This window comes from Acomys russatus, chromosome 5 (genome assembly GCF_903995435.1).
Source record: "Acomys russatus chromosome 5, mAcoRus1.1, whole genome shotgun sequence".
Classification (NCBI taxonomy): domain Eukaryota; kingdom Metazoa; phylum Chordata; class Mammalia; order Rodentia; family Muridae; genus Acomys; species Acomys russatus.
Window position 1 is genome coordinate 22,802,356 of NC_067141.1, and position 27,082 is coordinate 22,829,437.

The 27,082-nt window shown below is 48.9% G+C and overlaps 1 protein-coding gene across 2 annotated transcripts; it reads left to right on the forward strand.

The window, feature by feature from the left end:
• Positions 1-18,642: 18,642 nt before the first annotated feature.
• On the forward strand, positions 18,643-26,732 carry Mrpl23 (mitochondrial ribosomal protein L23). 2 transcript variants are annotated; one of them, XM_051145701.1, is made up of 5 exons: positions 18,643-18,785; positions 20,988-21,110; positions 22,105-22,187; positions 23,147-23,220; positions 26,501-26,732. In XM_051145701.1, exons 1-5 carry the CDS (start codon positions 18,769-18,771, stop codon positions 26,642-26,644), a joined length of 441 nt encoding a protein of 146 aa, XP_051001658.1. In that variant the 5' UTR covers positions 18,643-18,768; the 3' UTR covers positions 26,645-26,732. The 2 variants fall into 2 exon arrangements, with proteins under 2 accessions (XP_051001658.1, XP_051001659.1); XM_051145702.1 differs by lacking the exon at positions 18,643-18,785 and adding an exon at positions 20,701-20,830 and having other exon boundaries at positions 26,501-26,731.
• The last annotated feature ends 350 nt before the right edge of the window (positions 26,733-27,082 follow it).

Genomic DNA, 27,082 nt, shown 5'->3' on the forward strand with positions numbered 1-27,082 from the left:
GAGGGAGCAAGCAGCAAGCTCGGCAAACAGCGTTCTCCTATATTACAGGGAACACAGAACACAACTGTGCAATAAATTTGAAAGTCCTGACCAAATAGAATTATGGAAAATATAAATCACAGAAATTGGATCAAGACGCGGAGCCCTGCACAGCGAGGTATTCATAGAGGAAGGGGCTTGTGCACAGACACCTCCAGGAAGGCTGGGGAGGCAGGGCAGCCGCAGCCAGTGCCCTGAATAAAGACAGGAAGTGCAGTCAGCCCTCACCAGGCCCCTGAGGGCAAACACACAACCCCCATAGAGCACATGCAGCCCATCTGTACCCCAAAAGACAGCAATGTGGACCCATCTATGCATACACCCCAACACACAGTGGTGCAGATTCCATCTGCGCATGTACCCCAACAGAGAGTGGTAGAGACCCCATCTGTGTGTGCACCTCAATACACATTGCTGCGGTTCCTGTGGGAGACACACACACACACACACACACACACACACACACACACACACACACACACAAAGGGGCTGTAAATATACTGTATGGTAATGTATCTAGACGTTCTGTGCCCAGCATGTGCACAGTATTAAAGAAAAAAAAAACTGTTCAGTGACCCTGGCTGCAGCTCAGTGGGGGAAGGTTCCATGACTACCAAACCAGCTTCAGGGCTACCAGCACGCCTTACAGTGGAAAGGATGGGTTTGGCCAGTCTGGCCTAGGAAGGGGACATAGAACCAAAGGGCAGGAATGGCCAGTGCTTGGGACACCAGGGCAGAGGACTCTGCTACATAGATCTCACATGATGCTGCCGAAGGCAGGCTAGGGGATTAGACATAGCTTGGGTGTTATCCTCAATACACTAAGTGTGAAACATAGACAAACACAGTTTGTTTCTTTCCACAATGTCAGAATGTATCAATTAACAGCAGCATATTCAGAAGGTAAAGCCGTTTCGATGGCAGCATTTGCCAGATAATCCCGCTTTCTTTGATAGCCTGGCCGAGGCAAACACGGGTTCTTTCATTCCAATCTTAATTACTAATATTGACTCTCAGATCACACACCACACAGTAAATATATCTATCTATAGCTCTATCTATATATGTATGTTACATAATGGCTACAAAGGTTTTAAAAGGCAGGAAGTTTCAAAGAGTCCTGAGAAGCCAAAGCTGGGAAATTGATAGGGCCATAAGAGTCTCTATATTGATAAGATAAAGAGCGGAATGGAGCTAGAGCAGGGCCTGGAGAGGTTGTAGTGGGTTTTGTAGAGTCAGGCCTGCTGTACAGACAGAGCTGAGCTCCAGGAGTGAGGTGAAGTGAAGGGCAGGGCTGGGCCCAGAAGATCCAATGGGTAGACATATGGATGGCAAGTCCAAACAAGGAACAGGGGGGTGGAAGTTGAATAAGCCACATCAACAGTGGGCACCAAAGTGAGCACAAGTCCCTGGGGTAATTAGATGTTCTCTGCTTGTCAGTTCTTCACATACAGACAAAGACACACAGACACACGCACACGCACACACACACACACAGAGAGACAGACAGACAGACACAGACACACATACAGACACACAAACATACACAGACACACACAAAGACAGACACAGACACACAGATACACACACAGACACACACACACACACACACACACACACACACACACACACACACACACGGTATTTAGATGACTGGGGCAGTGAAGGCATGCCATCTATCCTTAAACTAGGTCTCTCTCTACTTCTTTATGAAGTCTGGGTGAGGAATGTCCACCTTCTCCTTGGTCTGTGAATTCCTGGGTTTGGTTTCTCAGGTATAATTTAATATGCTCATGTGTCCCTACAGTCTCATTCACTCAGATAAATTGTTAGATCAGCAGCCTTTCTATTCCTGGGAGTAAGCTAGTTAGCAATCTGTGCTTCCTGTGTGGTGCTGGACAGATGGTGTCATTCATGTGTCCACCAAGGCACCCAGCCACCCTCCATCTTCTAAATGGAGCCAAAAGCTGCTTACAAAATGGAGTTTCTCAGGGCAACACAGAGCCTGGAACAAAACAACAAAAACAAAAACAAGTTGGGTGTGGTGGTGCACTTCTTTAATCCCAGAACTCTGGGAGCAGAGGCAGGCACATCTCTGTGAATTTGAGGCCAGCCTGGTCTACAAAGGAAGTTCTGGGACAACCAGGGGTCCATTACACAGAGAAACCCTGTCTTGAAACAAACAAAAAAACCAATTTTGCACAATACAGAGTTACTTATGGCAGGACACAACCGATCTCAACAGATAGGGAGGACCCTAAAAACACATGAGGGTGCTTGCTAGGAGCTTGCTGACCTGACTCAGCAAGGCTCCTTCTTCTGTACAGGAAGTTCTGGGACAGAACAGGAGGCAAGGAGGACAGGAGCCTGGGTAAAGTGTGGCCAAGCAAGAAATCTTGGTCCACACACAGTGTACATATACACCAACATAGCTCAAAATTCCACACATGCACATACCAATGGCCCTCACAGATACAGCTGCTCACATGTGTGGGTACACTCCAACAGACACCCTGGCCCACAAATCCTCATCCCTTCATATACAACACACTCTCTTCCACACTCATTCCCACACCCATACACACACTACACACACACACACACACACACACACACACACACACACACACACACACACACACACACACACAGCCAGTGTCCTGTATGTGTTACACCCAGTGCGACTGGGTTTTGGGCTTTTTGTTTTTGTTTTTGTTTTGTTTTTTTAAGAAATGTATAGTTGGAAAAATTAATACAAAGAGTATTATTGGGCCTCATCCAGAAACCAATCTCATCTCCTTGCTTTGTTCTGAAAGGCAGCTGTACAGCCCAGGATTGCCTGAACAGAACAGCTAAGCTGGGGACAGAATAAGCCACTACCCTGGGCAGGAGGGCCCCATGTACCAGGAGCTGGCTGTGGTTCAGAATGGAATGGAGAACTGGGAGCTTGAATAAGCCCTGGTTCTGAGCATGCCACTCACAGTAATGATGGATTAAGGATTTAAAAAAAGAAGAAGAAGAAAAAAAAAGCAGGTTGGGGGAAGATGTGTGAGATCGGAAACACACAAGGTTGTTGAGCTGTTCCCACAGGCTAGGAATGCACATGAAACTCACAAAAGGCTGATCTCAGCCTAGGTCCCAAAGCACACTCCAACAGAGGCAGAATAGAGACGTTCCAACCCAGCGAGGAGGGGACTTTTTCAGCACGTCCTGGAAAAGAGCTGAATAACTCTGAACCCAAGAGGAAGTCTTAGAGGGCAGCAGGAAGCACTTAGGGTTGAAGGATAATGGATCACGGTGCTGAGGAACAGGAGGGACACAGGGTAAACCACGGGCCCCTCTGCTTACATTAGAAAAGGGAACACAGCCTCCGCAGCAGTTAGGTGCACGAGTTACACGTAGGACTTGGGAAATTGACAGAACAGCCAAGCACTAATGAGAAATAGAGAAGCCAGAAGACCGGGATAAACAAAAGTTAATAAGTATGCGAGGGTCACAGAGGCAAACACCCAGTCTGGGAGACAGGTGAGTGGCGTCAATTGCCATGTGATGGAAAGTTCAGTGGCCAGAGGGGACAGATACAGATAATGTGAAGCCGGAAGGAGGGCTATTCTGCAGAGATGGCCCAGACTTGATTACCGGGAAAGAATGTCACAAACACATTGCAGCAATCTACCTGAAAACTGGATAAAACAGCCCAGCCCCTGGGGGGAATATGACATGCAAAACAGGGCCAAGATAAAGAGTAAACTTTGAATAAACCAGCTCTTTTGAAAGCACTGATACCATGGCTAAACCATGGCCACCAGCACTGCTCTGCACTTTTGAAAACAGAATCGTGCCCACTGTAATGATGGTTTCACGTCAGAAACTAGAATGGTGGGATTTGAGTTTACTACACATGAGAAGGCCATAAAAGCAGCAACAACATGGTGAGCACTGGCTCAGTGGTAGAGCATGTGCTTAGCATGCATAAGACCCGCCCCCCCCCCCCCCCAGCACAGCAAAAGTCAAAAGCTTTTTTAAAACAGCATAGAACACACACCATGGTTTCTGGAAGGTGGGCGTGGTGGCATTTGTCTTTAATACCAGAACTTTGGGAATTTGAAGCCAGCCTGGTCTACATATACAGTTCCAGGCTAGTCAGGGCTACACAATGAAACCCTGTCTCAACAGCAACAACAAAACCAAAAATAACACATTATGGTTCCAGTGGGAAAGTCAAGGAGGCTGGCTACCTTCCAAAATTCTACAGAGAGGGTTTATCTTGGGAAGAGGGTGGCTGAAATGTCTGTCCTCCTTACGATAAAGAGCCAAGCGAGAGGCCAGTGTGGTGATACACATTGGAAATCCCAGCACTTGGGAGGCTGAGGTAGGAGTGCTGAAAACTTGAGGCCAAACTGGGCTATAGACCATGTCTCAAAAATACCAACACACACACACACACACACACACACACACACACACACGTACACACACACAAAGTAAGAGCTAGGCATCGTGACCCATGCTTATTTTCAGTCCCAGCACTTAGGAGGCTGAAACAGAAGGATTTTGTGAGTTCAGTACAAGCCTAGACTATACACATAGCTCTGTAGCCTGGGCCATAGAGAAAGATTCTGTCTCAAAAACTGAAAAAGTAAAGCAAAGCAGGGCTGAGTCTAAGTTGGTAGAATGCTTGCCTCATATAAACAAGCCCTAGACTCCATCTCCACCACTTGAGGGTAGAGGCAAGAAGATCCAAACTTCAAGGGTACCCTCAGGTAATCAGCCTGGGTGACGTGCGATGCTGTCTCAAAAACAAGCGAACAATAAAAATATTAAGGCAAAAGAGCAAGCCCACCAGCTTGTACTTCAAGCAGACCAGATGTCCTAGTCATCTTGAGAAAAGACAAAGAAATGTTTTGAAGAGGGATTTGCAGGCAAAGAAAAACTTCGTTATCATTATGAACAGCTGAACCATGGGTTCTGACCTGTCAGAAGTGAGCAAAATGGAGCAGTGGAGATTTCCCTAGGAACAGGGCAGAGCTGAGACCTGATGGCTTAAAGATGGTGCCCAGAGCCCACTGTGGTGCTCTGAGAATCCCAACAACTGAGGAGGCTGAGGCAGGAGGATCACAGGGCTAGATTGGACTGTACAATGAGACTTTGTTTCTTCCTTCTCTTCCCCAAAGAAAGGTGTAGCATTCAAAACGGACATGTTTATTTATTGTTACTATTTGTACATGCAGTGTGTGTGTGTGAGCCTGCCATGCTATGCATGTAGAGGTCAGGGAAAACCTCTTGGGAGTTGGTTCTTTCCTCCTATGTGATTTGTGTGTGTGTGTGTGTGTGTGTGTGTGTGTGTGTGTGTGTGTTTTGTTTTATTTTTCCTTTGAGACAGGGTTCCTCTGTGTAGCCTTGGCTGTCCTAGACTCACTTTGTAGACCAGGCTGGCCTCAAATTCACAGTGATCCACCTGCCTCTGCCTCCCGAGTGCTCTCCCATGAGATTTAGAGATCTCGGGCTGTTGGGCTTGCGTGGCAAGCACTTCTCCCCACTGAGCCATCTTGTCAGCTTCCACATTGAAAACATTCCAAACATATGATAAGAATAAATCCAACAGAAGGCTTGTAGGACAGCTCTGGGGAAAGTATAAAAACAAGGCCCCCCCACTGAAAGACATTTAAGGGACTAGGGCTAGTTGCTGGCCTTGTGATCCAGTCCTCAGGTACAGAGAAAATCTGGGGCACTGGAAGGAGCTCAGGAGGAACTCCGTGCAAGACCATACAATAGCTAGAGACCCAGTGAGATCCACACAGTGGGTTGAGACAGGCTCAGCCCCATGGAGTGTGGGCAGAGCCTTGGAGCAAGGTGAACTGTGACTAACAGAAGGCAGGAGCAGAGGTGCCCGGGATAAGGAGCACCCTGACCAGACGCCAGGGGGTGCTCAGGTGTCACGATGGGGAGCTTGCAGACTTGACAAACAGGATTCTTTGTTAATGCCTGGGGATGGGATGGGGGGTGGGTGGGACGGGTGGGGGAGCACAGGAGCTGGCTGTAGTGTGGCTAATCAGAGAATCTTGCTAAAATAAGTAGTTTATCACCCACAGAAGACACAAGGCAGTGCTAGGAAAAAGTGGCAAATGTTCCAAATCAGAAGTCTGAGTGTGACAGCAGGCAAGACTAGCATTTGGGAGGGAGAGAGTCCACAGAATCCCAAGTTTGAGACCAGCCTGAATCACACTGTAAATTCAAGACTAGCCTAGCCTGGGCTACACAGCAAGACCCTGTCTCAGAAAACTAAAGGTGAGAGGCAAAAGGAAAAAAAAAAAAAAAAAGAAAGAAAGAAAGAAAGAAAGAAAGAAAAAAAAGATCATGTCGAGTGCGGGTTTTAGTCACAACGAATTCCATACCACTGAAGCAACTGACCCATACATAGCTCTTAGGCACTAAGGCAAAGCCTACAAGGTACATGGATGGAAGAGGGCAGCATTCAAAAGGGGGAATGCAGCAAGATGCTACCCCCCACACAAGTTAAAACCATTTTATATTTAAGCATGTGAGTCAGTGGTAGAGCAGTTGCTTCATACGCACAAGGCCCTGGGTTTGAGCTCCAGAAATTAGAAAAACAAAAAACAAAACCTAAAGTAAACTAAAAAATTTATCATATGTGCTTGGACTTGCAGAGCACATCGGAATTCGGATGAAGGGTCCCTGGAGCCCTGCAGGGGAGGGGACATGAGGGCCGAGGGGCCACACAGAGCCTAGGGGCGCATTCCTTACGTTCCTCGTCTTGCGCCAGCACTGGACAGGCGGGTGGAGGCTTTTCCTGTGTTAATTATGCCTTCTGTACATCTCAACAATTAAACAGTTCAATAACTATTTTCTATGGCGGGAAGGACATCGCAAAAACTATCTTTACGTTTACAAGCAAACAGAACAAAACCTGCAGGAACTAGGGGAAGCTACAAAATAAGCTCTATCTTTGTCCAGCCAGCAAAGCCCGGAGCCCCCAGTTCAGGCAGGAACCACGCACGGATGCCTGCTTTTGCCATTACTGCTTTGCCCGGGTCTGAAAACCCAAGACAATGCGAAAAGATGTCCAACGGAAACAAGATGTATAACTTCTGGAAAGGAGGAGACCAAAATACCACATTCCTGCAGCCCCCGGAGAGCTGGCGGAAGAGTTCTCAGGATGAATGAGGGGTTCAGGGAGCAGTCAGATGCAGAGTGCGTATTGTAAATCAATATATTTTATTATTTTCCACCAGCAACCAGCCAGAAGATACAGAAGAGTGAAAAAAAAATAGTTTCCATTTTAAAAATCATAAAAACAACAGCCGCAATCAAAAGCATAAAAGTATTTAGACACGATCCTCTGGAGAACTGTCCTGGTCTACAGAAAGAAAATTTCAAACTACTGAAACATATTAAAGTGAAACTTGAAGAAAAGATAAAAACGGGGGGGGGGGGGGGGAGGTCATACTTTTGCACAGAAAACTTGTCTCTTAACTTTTTTCTTTCAAAATTAGTGCATACCTTACTGTTTACAAAAATTTTTAACCAAGATTACTTTTTATTTGATTGTCTGTTTGTTGGGACAGGGTCTCATGTAGTCTAAGCTGGCTTTGAACTCATTATGTAGCCAAGGCTATCTCCACCTCCCAAGTGCTAGGACGACAGGTTAGTGCTCTAGTGTTCAAAACCAACCAAAATTCTAGTGGAGTTTTCTTAAGTGTAAAGGCCAAGGGTAAGATGGCCTTTGGGGAGACAAATTTAAAATTCAGTACAGAAGAAATACTCAGATGTAGCTAAGAAAGCACAGAGTCCAGCCTCATAAGGTGTGTTCCCTGCATGCTGTGACTGCACAAAGCATGCTTGGTCTTTGTCTCCTGTGACTGTCATAGCAAGGGAAGTGGACCCTACCATCATTTGGGTTCTAATAGCAGCACACAAATGCTCAAAACAGCCCCCACAAAGCCCCAGACCGCCCAGCTGCCAAGTGAGAAGCTCAGCAGAAACGCCCTGGCTATGCCGTCCAGGCTCTCTGCTTTCCTAGACTGTAATGTTCATCCTTTCCCCACAGTGTTTATGAGCATAAGGCACTGAATACGTGAGAGTGTACAGGGAAAGGGGACACACAGCCTAGTTGAGAAGGGGGGTATAGTTAACAGAGAAGGATGGGAAAATAAAATATGAATTTGGGAGGAAAAAAGAGAATGAGACTTTTGCTCTATGTCACTGGCTGAAGGGAACTAGAAAGTTCAGCTGAAGAAAGATGGTTAAAAATAAATCAGGCTGGATGTGATCAAGATACATTGAATACATGTATGAAATGTTCAAAGAATAAATAAAATGGTATTTTAAAAGAAAGTTAAAATTCAAAAGGACAGTAAAATCTGTTTTCATCCTGAGAACCATTTTTTCCCAGCTTAAAAAAAAAAAAAACCGAATTCATGGAGGACAAAGAGGCTAGGAAATTCTACCTCTTAAAAGTTAATCTATGTTTTGAAACAGAGTCTCATGTAGCTGAGGCTGGATTTGAACTTACTATGCATCTCAGGCTAGCCTTGAACTCACTATGCATCTCAGGCTAGCCTTAACCTCACTATGTGGCTCAACCTGATCTTGAACTTCTGTTCCTCCTGCCTCTACTGCTCAAGTGCTGGGAAAGTTTAAGTTTCTGTATGTCAAAACATTGTCTGTCAAAAGGAAAAGTCATATTTCCACTCCTGACTAAAATGGAGTAATAGAGACCGGATTTACCCGCCTGCCTGCAGCAGCCAACAAAACAACAGAACAAAACAAAACAGACACAAAGCCACGGAACAATGGTGTCTAGGCGCCGCACATCAGCTGGCGAAGACAATGACCCCTGTGCAACGGAAACGTCAAGGGGCCTCTTACTGCCCAGCTCTCTTCCCTGGGAGAATTCCCAGGCCTCAGGCAGGAAGGGAGCAAGGTGGAGCCCCAGGATACTTGAGTGAAAGAGCTGAGCTGAGGGTCCAGGGGACTGAGGTAACTGTAGTTCAAGGAGGGGGCAGGGCAGTGCTGCACAGTGAGAGAACCTGGCCCCCGTCCCCCGCTCCGCCTGCTGACACCCATCAGTTGGACTGCAAGCATGGCTGGGGCCAGCACAAGCCTGGGAAACAATCTTCTAAGTGCTGCAGATTCCCATGCCCAGGAATGGCGGCTGTTCCCAGGGCAGAGGGCTTCAGGCTCACAGGTCTTGGGTCTGGGAAGATTTGCCCAAGTCTTAAGGACCTTTGGCCTGAAGCTGAACATTCTTCCAGACCTGCCTGTGAGAAATCATAAAAACAAGACCTGAAGGACCCAACTCCCCCGCCCGGCGCCCCCTGCCTCTGTGTGTATGTTTTGAGATAGGGTTACAGCCTGCTTACTCAGTTTCTACAGAGCATGCAGTCTATCAACTATAAAGCGCAAAAATATTTATAGAAATGTGAAGATATTGGGCACTTGCTGAGGCAAAACTCAGGATGTCCGGGGTCCTATTAAACCCACCAAGCAGAAACAAAGCAGGAAAGGTAGCTCATGGGATGGGGATCGTCAGGCCAAAGCAAACGAGGTGAAGCTGAGTGAGACCCCCAAGGCACCCACTAAGACAGACTGCAGGGGCCACAGCTGGAAGGAACATGGAGGGGAAAATGGGATGGAAAAAATGATTACAAGTTCAAATCAGTGCAATACGGAGCAGCAGGGGTTGGGGGGAGGAGGGTTAGTTGGGGAGTGGTAACCATGGGACAAAAAAAGCAGTTATGAAGGCTATGAGCTGAAGACAGAGCACACGGAGAGCAGGCTTGCACAGATCGCTTGGGTGCTTAGCATGCACAAGGCCCTGACTTCCATCTCTAACAAGACAAAACAAACAAACAACAAAACGAAACGAAGAAAAACCTAAGTGATTGGCTTAAACATCCTAGGTAGAAGCAGGCTGCAAACTGAGGCCGCAGGTGTGCCTCAAGCCATCCGGTACTTGCCTGGTGTGCATGAAGCCATATGGCCAAACCCCAGGACCGCATAAATACCTGTGCTGGGGTGCACAGCTATGATTCTTGGACTACATGTGACGAATAAACAGTTACTTTGTCTTAAAACAGCTCATACTCATATTCCTGGGTATGTTTTTCTTTTTTCTTAACTTTAACCCTGTGCTTAAAGTCCTTATTAAAAATAATGCCTTCTCTAGGTGAGAGAGAAGCATGGGAGAATGGGGAAATAGAAGGATTCAGAGGGTCCTAGAAACCTATAAGAAGAACATTATGATGGGCGGATCTGGGCCCAGGGGTCCTGCTCAAACTATGGCACCAGCCAAGGACAATACGTGCAGTAAACTTTGCACCCCTACCCAGATCTAGCCAGTGGACAGGACATTCTCCACAGTTGAGTGGAGAGTGGGGTCTGACTTTCACATGAGCTCTGGTGCCCCATATTTGACCACGTCCCCTGGATGGGGAGGCCTGGTGGCACTCAGAGGAAGGATAGCAAGCTACCAAGAAGAGACTTGATACCCTATAAGCACATACAGGGGGAGGAGGTCCCCCTCAGTCACAGTCATAGGAGAGGGGAGTAAGGGGAAAATGGGAGGGAGGGAGGAATGGGAGGATACAAGGGATAGGATAACAATTTAGATGTAATATGAATAAATTAATAAAATATATTTTTTTAAAAAATGCCTTTTTAGTCGGGCAGTGGTGGTGCACTCAGGAGGCAGAGGCAGGTGGATTGCTGTGAGTTCTAGGACAGCCTGGCCTCCAAAGCTAGTCTAGGACACAGAAAAACCCTGTCTCAAATAATAATAATAATAATAATAATAATGCCATTTTAGAAACTGGAGTGATGGCTGAGTGGTTAAAAGTACTTGCTGTTTTTTTTTTTTCAGAGGACCTACGTTTGATTCCTAGCAGCCACGTGGCAGCTAACAACCAACTGTAATTCCAGTCCCAGGGGATCCAGTGCCTTCTTCTGGCTTCTGGGGGCACGGTACTCACTTGGTGAATAAACATACAAATAACCACACATTCACACATATAAAATAAAAACAAATAAATGTAAAAGAAAATAAAAACGTCTTTTTAAAACTACAAATCTGTTTCATACTGGCAAAGAAATAAAGAAGGGAGAAAAAGCAAACTTGTCAAGTTGATTTTTTTTTTAAAGGCCTGCCTTCCACCCCTTAAACGTAGACACAAATGGTTTAAAAGAAATATCAAAGTTTCAAACAATGCCAGCAGAGACTCAGAGAACTGAAAGGAAGAATAACGGAATCCCCAGCTGAGCCAGGCTGCAATGTGCCCAGGATGCACGGTCATCTGAGCACTTGAGAGCCTGATACAGAAGATTGGGAGTGTGGGACCAACGTGGATTTTCTAGAGAGACTTTATTCCAGAGAGAGACAGGTGAGAAACACAGGTTGGTGGACTAATACTTTAGTGACTGTCTCCCAAGAATTAACAGCAAAAGTGAGCAGAATGTCATGAAACCTAGGGTGAACCCAACTATACCATCCCCTAGGGTGGTTTGATTGACAGTGACAGGGCATCCCCTTTGAGGCAGGCTCTTCCTAGCCTGTAGCAAATACTCATGCACACCGGCCTGAATTCTGGGCCTTTACATCAGCCTTAATAGGCTGAGAAGGATTCAAGCCCTATAAAATATGTGCTTTGACCATAATGGAATTAAATTATAAATCAATAACAGAAAGATCCTTGGAAAATCCCCAAGTATTTGGAAACTCAATAACATACTTTTAAACAAGAAAAAAACTCAACAAGGAAACTGGGGAGTGTTCTGAACAGGATGAAAATGAGCACCCAGCACTGAGGGCTAAGAAATGCTACTCAGGAGGCATGGGGGTAGGGGTGAGTGGGCGAGCTTGTTGCTAAAGGCCTGTGTAAGAAACTGAGAAAGGACTTGACCCAGGGGTCTCAGCTCTCCCATCTCAGCACACAGAAAAAGAAAAACAGCCATGCCAAAGGAAGCAGGAGGAGGGAAATGGTCCAGCCGGGAAGTGGAAGCTGGGAACGGAACAGGGGTACAGGAACAGGGTGGGGAGTGGGGGTCAAAAACAAAAATCAATGAGAAAAATCAAGAAACCCCAAACCTGGTTCTTAAAGGATCAATCCGTACAATTGATTGCCCTCTAGCCAATGTGACTGGAGGTGGGGGTTGCCACCATCAGGAGAGGGAGTGGTGTCCTTACAGCCTCCAAGGAAATATTTTGTACAACTTTATGTTAATAAAACAGACAAGTTAACTAACTAGACACATTTCTTGAAAAGCTCGAAAGGCCAGAGCTGCTGAGAAGCCCCATACAGAACCCAGCTCAAGCCTTGCTACCCAAACCCCAGGCCTCATGACTTCTCCACAAGATACAACCAAATATTTAAAGAAGCAATAATAGCCACTATATACATTTCTTAAGAGAATAAATAAAGAGGAAGGAGTACCTCCTAACTGCACGAGGTCAGATATCCCACACAAAATCAATGTCACTATAAGAAACCAACAGTGTGGATCATCTCCCGTCACCCCCAGATAAAACTAAAAATTCAGCCAGCAGAACCCAGCTCGCCATGAAAAGCCTAAAGCATTGTGATCAACTGTGGCTCAGTCGCTGCAACACTGGAAAATCCAAGTGGCCCATTGTATAAGGAGCTGGACAAGGAAAAACACAAGCTGATTTTTGATGTTGTTGTTATTGTTTGGTTGTTTGAGACAGAATCTTTTGTGGCTCAGGCTAGCTTGCACTAACCACACATAGCCTATGGTAGCCTCAAATGTCTGGTCCTCCTGCCTCCACCTCCTGAGTGTTGGAATTACAAACCAGCTACCTCACCCAGCTGACAGGATCATCTCATTAGGTACAGGAATGTCATTAGCAGACATTCAAGCCTGATTTAAGGGGTGAAAAGAGCAGCAGTCAGCAGTAGTGTGTAGAACTCCCTCAGCCCCTCCAGGAGGCCCAAGGCAGCCCTCCCCCTGCTGAGAACCAGCAGGGGCCTGGGAGAGCTGCTGTCCCCAGGCCCCTGCTGTGCCCTCTTACATTCTCCAACGGGGGTTGCTCACTTGGGCAGTTTGGTCAAGAGAAGCAGCTGCCACATGAAGGGAAAGTTGAAAGCATTTTTGTTTACAGATAACACAGGCATTTTATCTGACAAAATCTATTTAAAAAATGGAAAATATGGGTTTGATAAGGTTGCAAGAGACAAGCTGGATACACAAGGTTGAATTTATGTCCCCTGGAATGGCCTGGCATTGACATCTTCAAGATGCCACTTTCTAGTGACATTAAACTATGCCGCCATGCTTAGTGACAGTTCTGACAGTGTGAGATATCAATATATCGAAAGGCCAAAAAAAAAAAAAAAAAAAAAAAAAAAAACCAGAACTGAAAAACATCCTTGGATAAATGGGGCTGCCGAGGGCTCCTGTTGATAAGCAACCCCGTTCTCCCTGTATCTGTAAAAATTAACTGGCGATTGTAAAATTTAAACCCATGGTGAAACCTGCTGAGACTGAGATAAAATTGTTCTTGTCCCAAACAACTTGAGAGCCGGGAAGCAATAAAGACCGCCTGCCTGCCGGGCTGAGATAACTACTTTCTCAGGCACATTCTGAAGGTCCACCAGAGATTCCTTCTCATCCCACACCCCCTCTGGCTCTGCACGTATGCACAGATTTCTTAAACAAAGTTTATCTTTAACATTCTTTAAGCCTTTAGCAATGCCGACAAGACATTCTGGACAGAACACATATCCCTGTGGAGGTACCTCCACCAAGGAGCTGGCGCCAAAGCCGCCCCTAACTCTTCAAGACTGACCGATGAACTTTGTTCCCAGGGAGCTTACGTAAATGCCTCCCCTTTTCTGCTCTTAAAAACTTCCCGTTGGCCCAACTTTTGAATACATGCATACTTTACAGTGGCACCGGGGTTTCCTTACAATGCTCTTGCACACCAGATCCCCTATAAACTTCATCACTGGGGATGTTTTTGTGGACAGAATCTAGCAAATGGCCCCAAACAGCCCAAACATCCTTGAACAAGAACAATAAAATCAAAGAGCCCACATTCTGAGAACAAAACTCTAAACAGGGTGGCACGGGTATAAAACGCCAAAATAGATCAAAGGAACAAGATGACCCAGAGATGAGCACCATGGGACTTTTGGGAAAAACATTTTTATTGCATGTACTTATTTATTTTGTGTGGCGGATATACGTGCCACAGTGCTTATGTGGAGGTCAGAGGCCAATCCTTGGGAGTTGGCTCTCTCTGTGCGGGTTCTGGGAATCCAGTTCAGGTAGTCAGCTAGCGTAGCAAATGCCTTTACCCACTGAGCTATCACCAAGTTTTGACTCCAGGTACAAAGGCAACTGAGTGCGAAACTGCCTCTTTGAGAAACTTGGCTAGAACAATTGAATACCCAAATACCAAAAAGGAAAAAAGAGAATAAAAGAATAATAACAGCGTTCATACTCCGTATAGCATATAAAATCTATTCAAAAAGGAATAATAGGAACACAGAACAAAATAGAAAAATCTTTGTGGTTTGGGGTCATTCAGAGGTTTATTAGGCACACACTAAATGCATATTCTCTAGATCAAATTGACAAATTGAAATTCATGATTATTATTATTATTATTATTATTACTATTAATTTTGTTTTTCAAATGGTAATTACAGGGAGGTGGAGGAGACAAGCTGGGGACCAAGAGAGAGAATCTCTACATAGCATCAGATTCATTAGGTCTGATCCAGGATCTCTAGAGAACTCTCAAAAATCAAAGATTAGAAAGCAAACATCTATTAGGCAGGGATGTCACTTCCCAGCACTAGGGAAGCAGAGGCAGGAAGATCTCTAAATGCAAGGCCAGCCTGATCTACAAAGTGAGCTCTAGCATAACCAGGGCTACATAGAGAAACCCTGTCTCAGAAAAGCAAAACAAAACAAACAAAACCAAAAACAAAAAAAAAAAAAAAAAAAACCCAAAAAAAAAAACAAAAACAAAAAAAAGAAAGAAAGAAAGCAAACATCTCAAATGCAAGATCTGAGCAGCAAGATACATGGAAGAGGCATATGGAAAAAGTTGGTGCACAGAATATGCTGCTGGAAAGATGTGAAGTGGGGACCCACAAGCACTGGGCTCCAAAGGGTAGGCTGAAATAAAAGGGCCATTAAGGGTCAGCCTAGTGTGCCTGCACACACCTGTAATCTCAGCACTGTGAAAGCAGGGTGGAATGTCTTTGGAGAGTCTGAGCCTGATCAAGTGATACACTACCTCAAAAAGCCCAAAGAGTCAGATGTGGTGGCATCTGGCATGATTTTAATTTGATGCACTCTACTAGGAGAGGCCAGCGATCCAGGGATAGGTAGATCCTGTCTCAAAAGCAAATAAATCAACAAGGCGAAAGAAGGACTAGAGATGCAGCTCGGTTGCTAGAATGTTTGCTTAGCATGCTCAGCATGTTCGATGCCCAGCACTGATTAAACCAGCATGGTACTACACACATGTGAACTAACACTCACAAGGCGGGGGCAGCAGGATTAAGAATTAAAGGTTATCTTAGCTATATAGTGAGATAAAGAGCATGAGATTCTGTCTCAAAAAAAATATTGTGTGTGTGTGTGTGTGTGTGTGTGAGAGAGAGAGAGAGGGGGAGAGAGAGAGAGAGAGAGAGAGAGAGAGAGAAGAGAGAGAGAGAGAAAGAGAGAGTGGGAGAGGCGGAGAAGATCTGGCAGGCTGGAGGACAGGCACGTCTCACTGTATAGCAACCTGAGGGATGAATCTCAGCAGAAGGAACTGTGAATGGAGACAGACATCAGAGTCCATACCCAAGTCATGCCCCCCCCCCCCACAAGATAAAGTTTCTCTGTGTAGCCTTGGCTGTCCTCAGACTCTTTGTAGACCAGGCTGGCCTTGAACTCACAGCAATCCATCTGCCTGCCTCTGCCTCCCAAGAGCTGGAATTAAAGACCTGTACCACCACGCCCAGCCCACACCCAAGTTCTTTTACATGACGCATCAAACAAGGCAAGGAAGGAGCTGTGTGGGTGGTGGCAGAAGCAGGCAGATCTCTGAGTGTGAGGCCAGTCTGATCCACAGAGTGAGTTTCAGGACAGCCAGGCCTCTGTTAAACAGAGAAACCCTGTCTCACAAACAAAACAAAACAAAACGGCAAGGAATGAGGGTCTGAAGGGGTGTAAGAGCTAATGACAAACTGAATAAGGGGTGTGCCTGTATATGCATGTGGCAGGGTTTCTTATAGCTCAGGCTGGCTTCCAGCTCACCATGTAGCTTAGGGTAGCCTCAGCCTTCTAATCCTCTGGTCCCTACTTCCCAAGTGCTGAGATTGCAGCCGCGTCTACCACTTACTCATGGTTTTTCCAGTGTTGGAGATGTGGCTTGCTCAGAGGCCGTGGCCACTACACATGAGCCAGAGTAGAACTCCTCATGTTGGTGTTGGGAAGATCAGGGGTATCCTTGGCCTTCAGTCCCTCTCCGACACTGTCCATCTTTGCAGTCCCAGAGTCACCTGACACCCAACGAGAAACTTCTAACCAGACGGGAATTGTGGAACAGGTTTAGGGTAGGCAGTTGAAGTGGCAAGAATGTTCCCTTGTATAGTGTGCCCCAAGACCAGTTGTTCATCACCCCACCCCCCACCAGTCCTTCTTTCTCTTTCTTTTCCAAGCCATGAGGATTCCAGCTCCCAGGGCCCTGTGGCCTCTCCCCACTTGGCACCATATGTTACATATAAGGTTGCCTTGTACTTGAATGTTTTCTTCCCAGGGGGTGTCTCAGAAGCACCTCATTTTAGATCAGGCCAGCAAGATAGCTCAGTTTGGGTATAGGTGCTTGCTTTCAAGCCTAACGAATTTAAATTCAGTCTCCCAGATCCTCACAGTCTACCTCATCTCTTTCCTAGCAGGCATGGGCAGCTTTGAACTCAACCGGCCACCAGACTGGCCGCTTACCATATGGCTATCAAGAATGCTTAACAAGGAAAGGTGAACCTTGGACTTTTCTGGTCCTCCTGTCCCCTCTCTTAGCCAGTCGCCTCTTGGAAGAGGTGTGAGATGGGTAGTATACAGGGCTGTGGCTGGCCAGTCAGACTGAGCAATGAGAGAAGGGAGCAGAAGTGGGGGGAAACCCTGGAAGTTTGACCTGGGAGGCAGAGAGAGAAGCCCAGGAACTCAGACTAGGTTAAGACCATCTGCTGCTGGGCCATAACCACATTCAGTATGTATCGTGACAAGGAGGCTTGGACACCAATAGGGACCTGTGTCCACTACTCACCTTCAAGTCCTTCATCGTAAGTGACCCCAGTGGTCACTTGCATCATTAAATGGGCAAGCAGGCACTCCAGATGCTTCTCCTAGAGTCGCCACTATAGCCTCTTATAATGTGCCTGATACCACCACCCATGCCTCCTTCCCCAAGCCCCAAAAGACAACTATGAAGCCATGGGGTACAGTCAGAAAACTACAGGGCCTGAGGGAGCTGGAAAACAGCATAGAGAACCTATGGGGAAATTGAGGCTAGCCAGTAAGAGAGAGCTGCCATACTATCACTAAGTCAGGGACCAGAGCTATAGACAAAGGTCCCTTAGTAAGGGCCAGGCTAGGGGGTCCCTGGACTGCAAGGCAGAGGACCTGTGGACAGAAAGGCATTGGGAGGCTAGTGGCCTCTTGAAGGAGGTGTGGCCAGGGGCTCCTGGGACAGGGAGTATGCAGGGCTGCTGGGCTGCAAACGTGGCTGGGCAGCCAAGAAAGGGAGGGAAGGAGAAAGGAGGGGGTCCTGGGAGTCTAGCCTGGAAGGGAAAACAACCTCATCTGGGTAGGGAGAGGGGCCTTAGACCTCAGACAGGAGGTCCAGCCCACCCCACCCTTCCCATCTCTGCTGCCCAAGGGATTGTTGGCTAGGCTGTGACTGAATTGTTGAGGAGGGCTGGGGTCCTACGTGGAATGGGGGATGGGTGTGACCGCTTGGTGTGCTTATGGGGGAAAGGGGACAAAGAGCTGGCTGAGCAAAGAGAAAGGCAGTGTGGATGGTTGTGTGGCTAGGCTGTGGGGTACAAGGTGGGGGCTGGACAGCCAGGCCTTGGCAAGCCTTATGGGGTGGACTGGTCCAGCGAAAAAAAGGGGAATGGGAACAAAGGCACTACTGCTAGGCCACCTACAGCAAGGGAACAGAATAGATTCACAGAGTAGATTTGGGGGTACATGGTATGATAATATTTGGTGGGGTCATGCAATATTGGGGTACGGAAGTGTGGGTCTGCTCAAGGCAAAGTGTGGTGGCCTGGTGTGTGTGGGAGCATGTGGGTTAAGAAGCAGGGAAGTACACTGTACATTGAGTGGTATGCAGGATTCTGTGCAGTGTACGGGTTGGGGTGAGGAAACCGAATACAGTGTGCACGCGGGCTTTTTGCGGGTCTGGGTGAGGGGCGGGTCTGTGGAATGTGTGGGAGGCTGAGAGACAGGATGCACTGTGCCGGGGGCTGCGCTCAGGCAGCTCGCGGTGCAAGGGTGGGGGCGGGGCTTTGCGGGTTCAGGGTGGGGTGGGGGTTTGCGGGACACCGAACGTGCGGGGGGGGGGGGGGGGGGGGGCCCTGCGGTGCAGGGAGAGGGTAGCGCGGCCTCCGGAAGCGAGGGGGCGCTGTGCCAGCGCGGGCGCTGTGCGGGGCGTGCATCGCTCCTTCCTGCCCGAGAGGTGCGGCTGCTATGGCGCGGAATGTGTTGTGAGTAACGTCGTCCCTCGGCCGTGCGGGCTACACAGCCCAGGTCGGGTGGGTGCGGGACCCGCGATTCCGGGGACCGGAAGCCCGAGTCGCCCGCGCCTGGCGGGATTCCCGCAGGGGTCCACGCGGCAGGCCCACCGCGGCGCAGTGTCTTGGCTGTCAATCACAGCCAGCGGCTCCGGCCCGTTTTGGCAGACAGCCAGAGCTGGGCCGGGATTGGCCGGTGCCTACAGCACCCCCAGCCCAAGCCCCCAAAAGTCGCTGCATTCACAGGTCTCCACGTGGCCTGCAGGACTGGCTTCCCACAGTCTAAGCAGGAAACACGTGTCCAGTGAACACGTGACCCACTGGATGGGTGGCCCCAGGTTCAACAATAATGAGGTTTTGGGGGTTCTCATGAAGACGAGATTTGGGGGACCCTACACACATCTGGGGAGAGGACTGTAGAAGTTGCCTAGTGGGCTCCTGTTTGATTTCTTTCTGCAGATTGGATGAGAGGGACCAGGAACCTCAGAACCAGGCAGCATGAGGCAGGGCCCGCCTGTTCAGATAATGTGTTTACCTCCTGGCTTTGCAGGGAGCTGGTGGGACCCGTGTGTGAGTGGGGTGATAAGTGGGTGAGATCAGGCATGAGACCTGAGCTGCTGGTGCCTAGGTAGTGAGGAGAGGAGCCTAGGGCCTAGAGTTCCACTTGAGATATGTGCTGTTTAGGGTGCTTGTGCGGGGGGGGGGGGGGGGAGTAGAACAGGCTTAGTGGCGCACGCCTTTAATCCCAGCACTTGGAAAGCAGAGGCAGGCAAGTCACTGCTTGTCCGAGGCCAGCCTGGTCTACAAAGTGAGTCCAGGACAGCCAGGGCTGTCACACAGAAAAACTTTTGTCTCAAAAAAAAAAAAAAACAAACAAAAAAAAAAAAACAAACAAAACAAAAAAGGGAGAGGGTGAAATAATAGAAAGGAATTAGGAGAACCCTGAAAGGCCAGGCCTCAAGAGCAGCAAGACCAAGAGAGTGGGAGGGTCCTGGGACCAAGAGGAGGCTGCAGGTTTTCCCGAGGGGGAGTCACCAGGCTTGGGATGTGCCTGGCAGCCTGTGGGGAGACTTTGTGGACAAGAGAAGATCTAGGGAGAACAGAAATCCGCAAATAGTCCACATGACTTCACTGTGGTCTCTCGGATCTTGATCCTGAAGATCCAGAGACTAAGAAGAGCATGAATACTGCTCCTCCTTTCCACTGTTAAGGGAGGTCTAACCAAATTTGCCCTCATACTGTGCCACAGTTGGGCCCTACTGGTAATCTGAAGCCTCCTTGGGTATCGCAGTTGACCCTGACTTGTAGTAAATCAAGGCTCTGTATCCCCCTTCAGAGCCCACCCTTTCAAGGTCCCTCCCTGTTCTTCTGGCTGCCTGTTTCTGTAGGCACAGAGCCGAGGCCCTGCCAGGGCATTGGCAGCAATCTCTAGGCCATTGGTCTGCCAACAATGTATGGATTTGATCACCAGGTGGACTTTTGAGCCATTGAGTTTGGCAAACATTCGACTATGGGGCCTGCCTACAAGGCTCCTTCCATGCTGCCTTCAGGGTCATCTGAAACCTAGGTACCTGCTTCTCAGCCCTGAAACTCCCTTAGTGCGATCAGCTTGGCGCTTCCAGTGTGGTGCTCCCTGGACGTGGACTTGGAGTTGAAATTTCCCCCAAAGCTAGATCAGCGTGGAACTCAGCCTATCATAGGGCTAGGTGCCTGCCCCCTTCCTTGTCCTCCTACAGCTCCACACGCTGGGATCTTTATTCCTCTACAGTGCCACACCATGAGCCTCGGCTCCTGGGTTTGGTTTGTTTGTTTGTTTGTTTGATTTAGCTGCTCTTTTGCCCTTTCCCTAGGCAAGCTGTAGTGTTGGTAGCCCTGGCACCCTAGAAGGGAGGCTAAGGACTAGGAAGCTGCTTGCGCTCACACTGATGAAACCATATAGTAGGGACAGGCCTGGTAATGTCCATGTCCTGGTACAGGTCCTATGTATAACTGCCCTAGCCTGCCTTGCCCTTCCTGGGGTGAGTGAACACATGAGCCTGCAGCACCCAGCACCCCGTGTGTGTGTGTGTGTGTGTGTGTGTGTGTGTGTGTGTCTGTGTCTGTCTGTCTGTCTGTCTGTCTCTCTCTCTCTCTCTGTGTATATGTAACCTTAATCCTCTCATTTCTCTTGACTAGGTACCCCCTCTACCAGCTGGGTGGCCCCCAGCTCCGTGTGTTTCGAACCAACTTCTTCATTCAGCTAGTACGGCCTGGTACTGCCCAGCCTGAAGATACTGTGCAATTCCGGATCCCCATGGAGTAAGTAAGCCCCAGAGGAATTCAGTGGCTGGGAGTGGCCTCCGGTATGTGGGTCCTGTCCTGTTTTTTAGCTCAGCTCCCGGAGTGGGGGGTGGCAGGGGGGGCAGGCTTTTCCTGTGGTGGAAAGACTTGGGGCCCCTTTGCTTGCTCAGCGGATGGTGGAGGGGCCTGGTGTTTGCCGAGCTTCAGGCGGCCAGGGAGCAAGCGTGCTCTTGGCTGGTTTCCTGGCTCGCCCTCCACCTGGGGAAAGCTTAACAAAAAGCCTGAGATTTGTTGAATTCTTGCCTCCATCCTTTTCCCAGGAAAGGAGTCCCCCGAGGCTGGGTTGGAGCATGCTGAGATTTGCAGAGCTTCTAGAAAGTTAGCCCTGAGTTCCTCGCCTTATTCTGCCCAGCTCAATGTGCCACTCTTTTTTTTAGGAAGGTGTGGCACAACCCCAACTTCTGGTGCTGCTCTGAGTCCTAAAAGCCTAAACGCCTCAGGGACCAGCTCAGCTGGGGCAGCAGGGGCAGGGGCAGGGGCAGGCGCAGATCCCTGTAGACGCTGTGATAGGGTCTCTTCAGCCTTACAAACATACACAGGAGCTTATGGTGGCCTGGGCTGTGCTGAAAGCCAGCATGGGCATTATCCACCAAGTCCTAGAAGCCCCTTTCTATCAGCAAATGTCTCATGCCACAGTAGCAAGTCTTAGCCACAGTTAGGAGCTCAGTCTGGGTACTGGCCTGTTATCCTACATTTTGCTGGGGTGAGCCTAGCTGGCTCTTGGTGATAATCAAGGACTCAGGTACAGAGGACTAAGTAAACCATTCTAATGGAACCAAACTCTCACGTCCTAATGTCCTGTTGCCTGGAGAGGACAGCCCTGGGGCCCAGCCCCACTTGGCTGGCCACAGCTGCTCCTGGACTTTCACCCTTATTTCTGAGCAGGTTATCTGCCTCTCTATCTTTTTTATCTGGGCTTAGCTAAGAGTTGTTTTCTTTCTGTCTCATCCAGGATGACCAGAGTGGACCTCCGGAACTACCTTGAGCAAATTTACAATGTTCCCGTGGCTGCCGTGCGTACCCGCGTGCAGCATGGTGAGTCCCTTGCTGGTGGCTTGCCTCCAGAGAGAGCCCGTAGCCTACACCATGTTGTTTCCACACTCTCCATGAGGGGAAACAGGCATGAGGGGCTTGGGTAACTAGCCAGAGTCACATGGACCCTTCAGTGGAAGTCTGTTCCTAGCGCCTTTCCTTGTAGTTCATTAATGATCCCCGTCACTTTTATCGGTGTACCTGAAATGTCCTCTGCTCCTTTGAACCACGAGTCTACATGTCACCAGAGAGCAAAGAAGTCCCTTTTATTCTTTTTTTTATTTAAATAAATTTATTAGTTTATTTATTTAATATACATTGGTGTTTTGACTGCATGCATGTCTGTGTGAGAGTGTTGGAGTCCCTGGACAGGAGTAACAGACAGTTATGAGCTGCCATGTGGGTGCCGGGAATTGAACTCAGGACTTCTGGAAGAGCAGCCAGTGCTCTTAACCGCTGAGCCATCTCTCCAGCCCCCTTTTATTCTTTTGAAACTTTTTGTTATCATTTCTATTTTGAAAGACTTTTATTTTGGTTTTCAGAGACAGGGTTTCTCTGGTGTATCCCTGGCTGTCCTGGAACTCACTCTACACACCAGACTGACCTCAGACTTAGAGATCTGCCTACCTCTGCCTCTCCGGTGCTGGGATTAAAGGCATGCGCTACCACTGCCTGGCTCAAAGACTGTTTTTACGTATACAGAGAAACTGCTCTCTAGTGAGTGGTCTGTCTGAGACCCCTCATGGTGCTCCGTCCACCTTTCGAACGTCCTCCCAACACACACAAACGCGCGTGCACGTGTGTACACACACACACACACACACACACACGTGTACACACACACACACGTGTACACACACACACACACACACACACACACTGCCTTGCTAGAAAACGGGTTCCTAGACTGTGGGGCTGATGAGGGGCCAGACATCAAGGTAGGGTCTGCTGTCCCCTCACAGGCTCCAACAGGAGGAGGGACCACAAGAATGTAAGAATCAAGAAGCCAGACTACAAAGTGGCGTACGTGCAGTTGGTGAGTAGGAACAGTCCTGTTTGTGCTCATTGTCACCTCTGGGGCCTGGGGCTGTTTGTGCAATGCATTCCACCTTTCCGGGCCCCAGACCTGGAGACCTGGGGAGGGAGGAGCCCAGGTCATAGTGCATCTCAGCAGAGCTCAGTCAGTCCATTCCTCCCCCCCTCACCCAACCCCACCCTGAGACAGGGTTTCTCTGTGTAGCCTTGGCTGTCCTGGACTCGCTTTGTAGACCAGGCTGAACTTGATCTGCCTGCCTCTGCCTCCCGAGTGTTGCGATTAAAGGCGTGCACCACCACGACCAGCTCCATTCCTTATTTTGTGTTAAAGGCCCATGCTGTTTGGTGAAAACAAAAATCAGAGGGTGGATGTGCAAAGCTACGGCTCTGTGAGGACCTCGCCTTGGACAGACCCTCGGCCTGGCGCAGAGCTGTATGCTCTCCTTAGAACCCAATACAGTGAAGACGCTGAGATCTCTGGGGCACATGATCCCTGCCTAGCTCTGTTAGTCTAATCATGACAATGATTCTCTGAGTTCAGACACCAAAGTCGCTTCACCTCATCCTTGTCTAGGGTCCGTGGATACAGACTTGGCCGGGAAAGACCCACGTTTTCAAGCCTGCTCTCTTTTCCCTCTGTCCTGGACCCACTGAAACCAAATTTTAAATTACTCAGTCCTCTTTGGTCTCAGTCTCTGGACAGAAACCCCTTTGACCTCTGGGAATTTTGCAGGGAAGACTCCACTAGGCATGGTCCATGAACTAGCCCCCCAACTGCTTGACCCCCACAGGGGGGCTTCCTTCAATTTCTCCAGTTTCAGTGTAAACAGCCCTCCAGGGAGCCCAAGCCGTCACAGCTGGCCACTAGATGGCAGTCATGCTATTGGGAATGGGCTCCTCCCACCCGCCGGGGCTGGATGGCTGTTTATTCAAGGACCCTGTGAGGGGGGCAGCTTGGCAGAAAAAAAGAGCCACAGTTGTTTTAAACAGACCCTAATATTTGCCGTGCATGAAATCAGCCATTGCAGGTGTGAAAAGAAGGCCTGGGCCCTCTAAAGGCTTGTGTGTGTATGTATGTGTGTGCCTCTTGTCACCCATCTGTCTCTGTCTTGGACTGCAGGGCCACATCCATATGCTGGCATTTGCCACAAGTCACTTCAGAGCCAGCTATGGTTACAAGTGGCTTTTGAGACATCTGAGCCCCTACACCACCACCACCCCCCCCCCCCCACCCTCCCCTCAGCCCCACCAGGCTCATGAAAGCTGGACTCGGTGGTTCTTAGATCTGGCATCTGCAGCTGCCACCAGGCACGTCTACCTTCCTCTGTGAAATCATGATAAATGGGGGCCCATCATGTCCCCACTGGGCAAGACTTCTCGACCAGAATTAAAATTTGTAACGCACCCCTTTCCCAGCTCCAGCCTAGAAAATGGGTAGTGTTTGGGACTTCCTGGCTGTATCTGCAAAGACTGTCTTTGTCTTCTACCATGTCCTTTGGGGGGTGAGGGGCTTCTGGTAACTGCATTGTGAGGCTCAGGAAGGGGCAACCAAAGAGTGAGAGAGGCAGTTCATTGTGAGTGTAGAAGGGGAAAGGCGGGTCCCACGTGGTGGGCGTCCACATTTTTCTCCTGACAACCTGATAAACATCTTTTTGGTCGGTGGGGAGGGAGCCTTAGCAAGCTCTCAGACCCCACATAACAAAAAGAGCATTGACCATGTTTACACAGAACGGTGTTTGACTGAGTGGTGCTCACAGGCCATGAGCCCTAGACTCCAGAATAAATGCTGCGGGCAGGCACAGTGCAGCCCAACAATGGCCCTCGGGGGCCCTGGGATTACTGGCGTCAGAGACTGGCTCCTCCACTTTTCCCCCTGGCCTTTTTTAATTTTTTTTTTTTTTTTTCTTCCTGCCTTGGGCCCCTCAAAACCGGCTCTCCCTCCCTGGAGGGTGGGTGGCTACATTTTTTGAAAAGTATGAAGTAATTATCTCTAGAGATATCCCTCAAAGAAGTCATGCTGGTACCCATGGATGGTGATGCGGGTCCCTTAGGGGTTGCATCTGCTCTTTCCCACCACCACCATCCCTCCCTCCACTGCATAGGCTGTCTTTTATCTCTGGACCTTAAGCTGTCATTTTGGGTTTCATCTGCCACCAAAGCCAGCAGTCAGCTCTGCTTTGTAGCTGCTGCCTCTCCATTTTAGTTTTGAAAAATGGTCTCCTGTAGCCCAGACTATCCCTGAACTCCTTATGTAGCCAAGGATGACTGAGTTTCTGATCCCCTTGCCTCCACCTCCCCAGTGCTGAGATTATAGACATGAACAACACCAGATTTCTGTGCTGCCGGAGATCAAACCTAACCCTCATGCTGCCCTACTAAGCTACATGCCTAGCCCCAAAGCTAGAGTCTTTGAGGCTGAGTGTACAGCTCTGACTGAACTTACTGAGATCCCAGATTCAGAATTCTCTAGCTGTTCACTTAAGAGACATGAGGTAACAGCAGGAGGGGTCTCTGCCTCAAGATGGGCTCTTCTGTGCCCCTTCCTCTTTCACCTCTGGTCTTGGAGATGTTGGTAGAGGCGGCAAGTGAGCCTTCCAGCCCTGTACATGCTTAGAGCCTTGCAGAGCTGGCTTCCTTCCCCCTCCTAGGGCCTTCACTGGTGCTGGTCTGCGTGCTTGGGGCCCTAGGCTGGGACGTGGCCATGCTGACACACTCTGAACTTCTAGTGAAAGACGTAAAAGCAGTTAATTTGCAAAGCCAAGCTTGATTTATAGACTGCTGCGTATGTAGGTTTCTGTGTACGTTGTGTGCGTTTTATTTGCCAAGTTCGGAGCCTGGAGGAGGGCGGCCTTTAATGTGGCTGAAGGCCTTTAGATATTTTGGATGGAAAAAGTTTTAGCATGGCACCAGACGTCATTTGCGTCCTGTTTTTCTGCTCCCAGTTCCTGCCCCCAGTTCCACTGGCTGCCGCCTGGTAAATGGGCCTTTGCTGGTCTGATTTTAACGAGCCCCGGGCCTGGTGCAGACCCCTGTAAAGAGATAATGTCCTTGAAAAGGGCTATTGTCCTAGTAATAGCCTGCCGCTGATAGATAAAGGGTGGAGGGCTGTCCGGCAAGGTGTTTGTTTTCCCAGCAGGAACCCTGCCTAGAGACCCAGGCAGCTCATCATCCTGTTGTTTATCATCCAGGGCCCAGCATTGCTAGCTACCAGGCGTGAGGCTCTGGGTGTGGTAGGAAGGCAATCCTTGGGCCTTTAACTGAGCCCCTGTTTCTCTCCCCAGGCCCACGGGCAGACTTTCACCTTCCCAGATCTTTTTCCAGAGAAAGAGTCCACTCCTGCAGACCCTCTGGAAGAGGAGCTCCAGCAGCAGAGGCAGAGCAGCGACCCACAGCGCCCTGGTGTCCCTTCCTGGTTTAGCCTATGACCTATGACAGCAGGGCACTGGGCCACAGACCTAGAGTGAGCACAGGGGTTCTGACAGGTCCAAATAAAAATCCTTTGTGGAGAAAAAACTGGTGGATACTTTGTCTTCTGTAGTGGATAGAGCTCTGGGACTGACACATGTGGTGTAGGAGAGCCTTGGCAGTGGGTAGAGTCTGAGGCGGGTCAGCATTTGGGGGCACAGAGACAGTAGTGTCAACATTTGTACCTGACGGGACAGCTCAGGGAGGTGGCACAGCAGAGGCCCACTGGTAGGCAAGCCTGAACCCCAGGAAACAACCCCAGATTGCAGTCCTCATTAGGAGGGGGTGGGGGGTGGGGGAGGGAGGGACAGGCTGGGAGAGAATGGCCTGTCCAGACAGGTTTTGGTGCATACAATGGCAGGAAGGACCAGAGAGGGATGGTGAGCAGGAAGGATGTT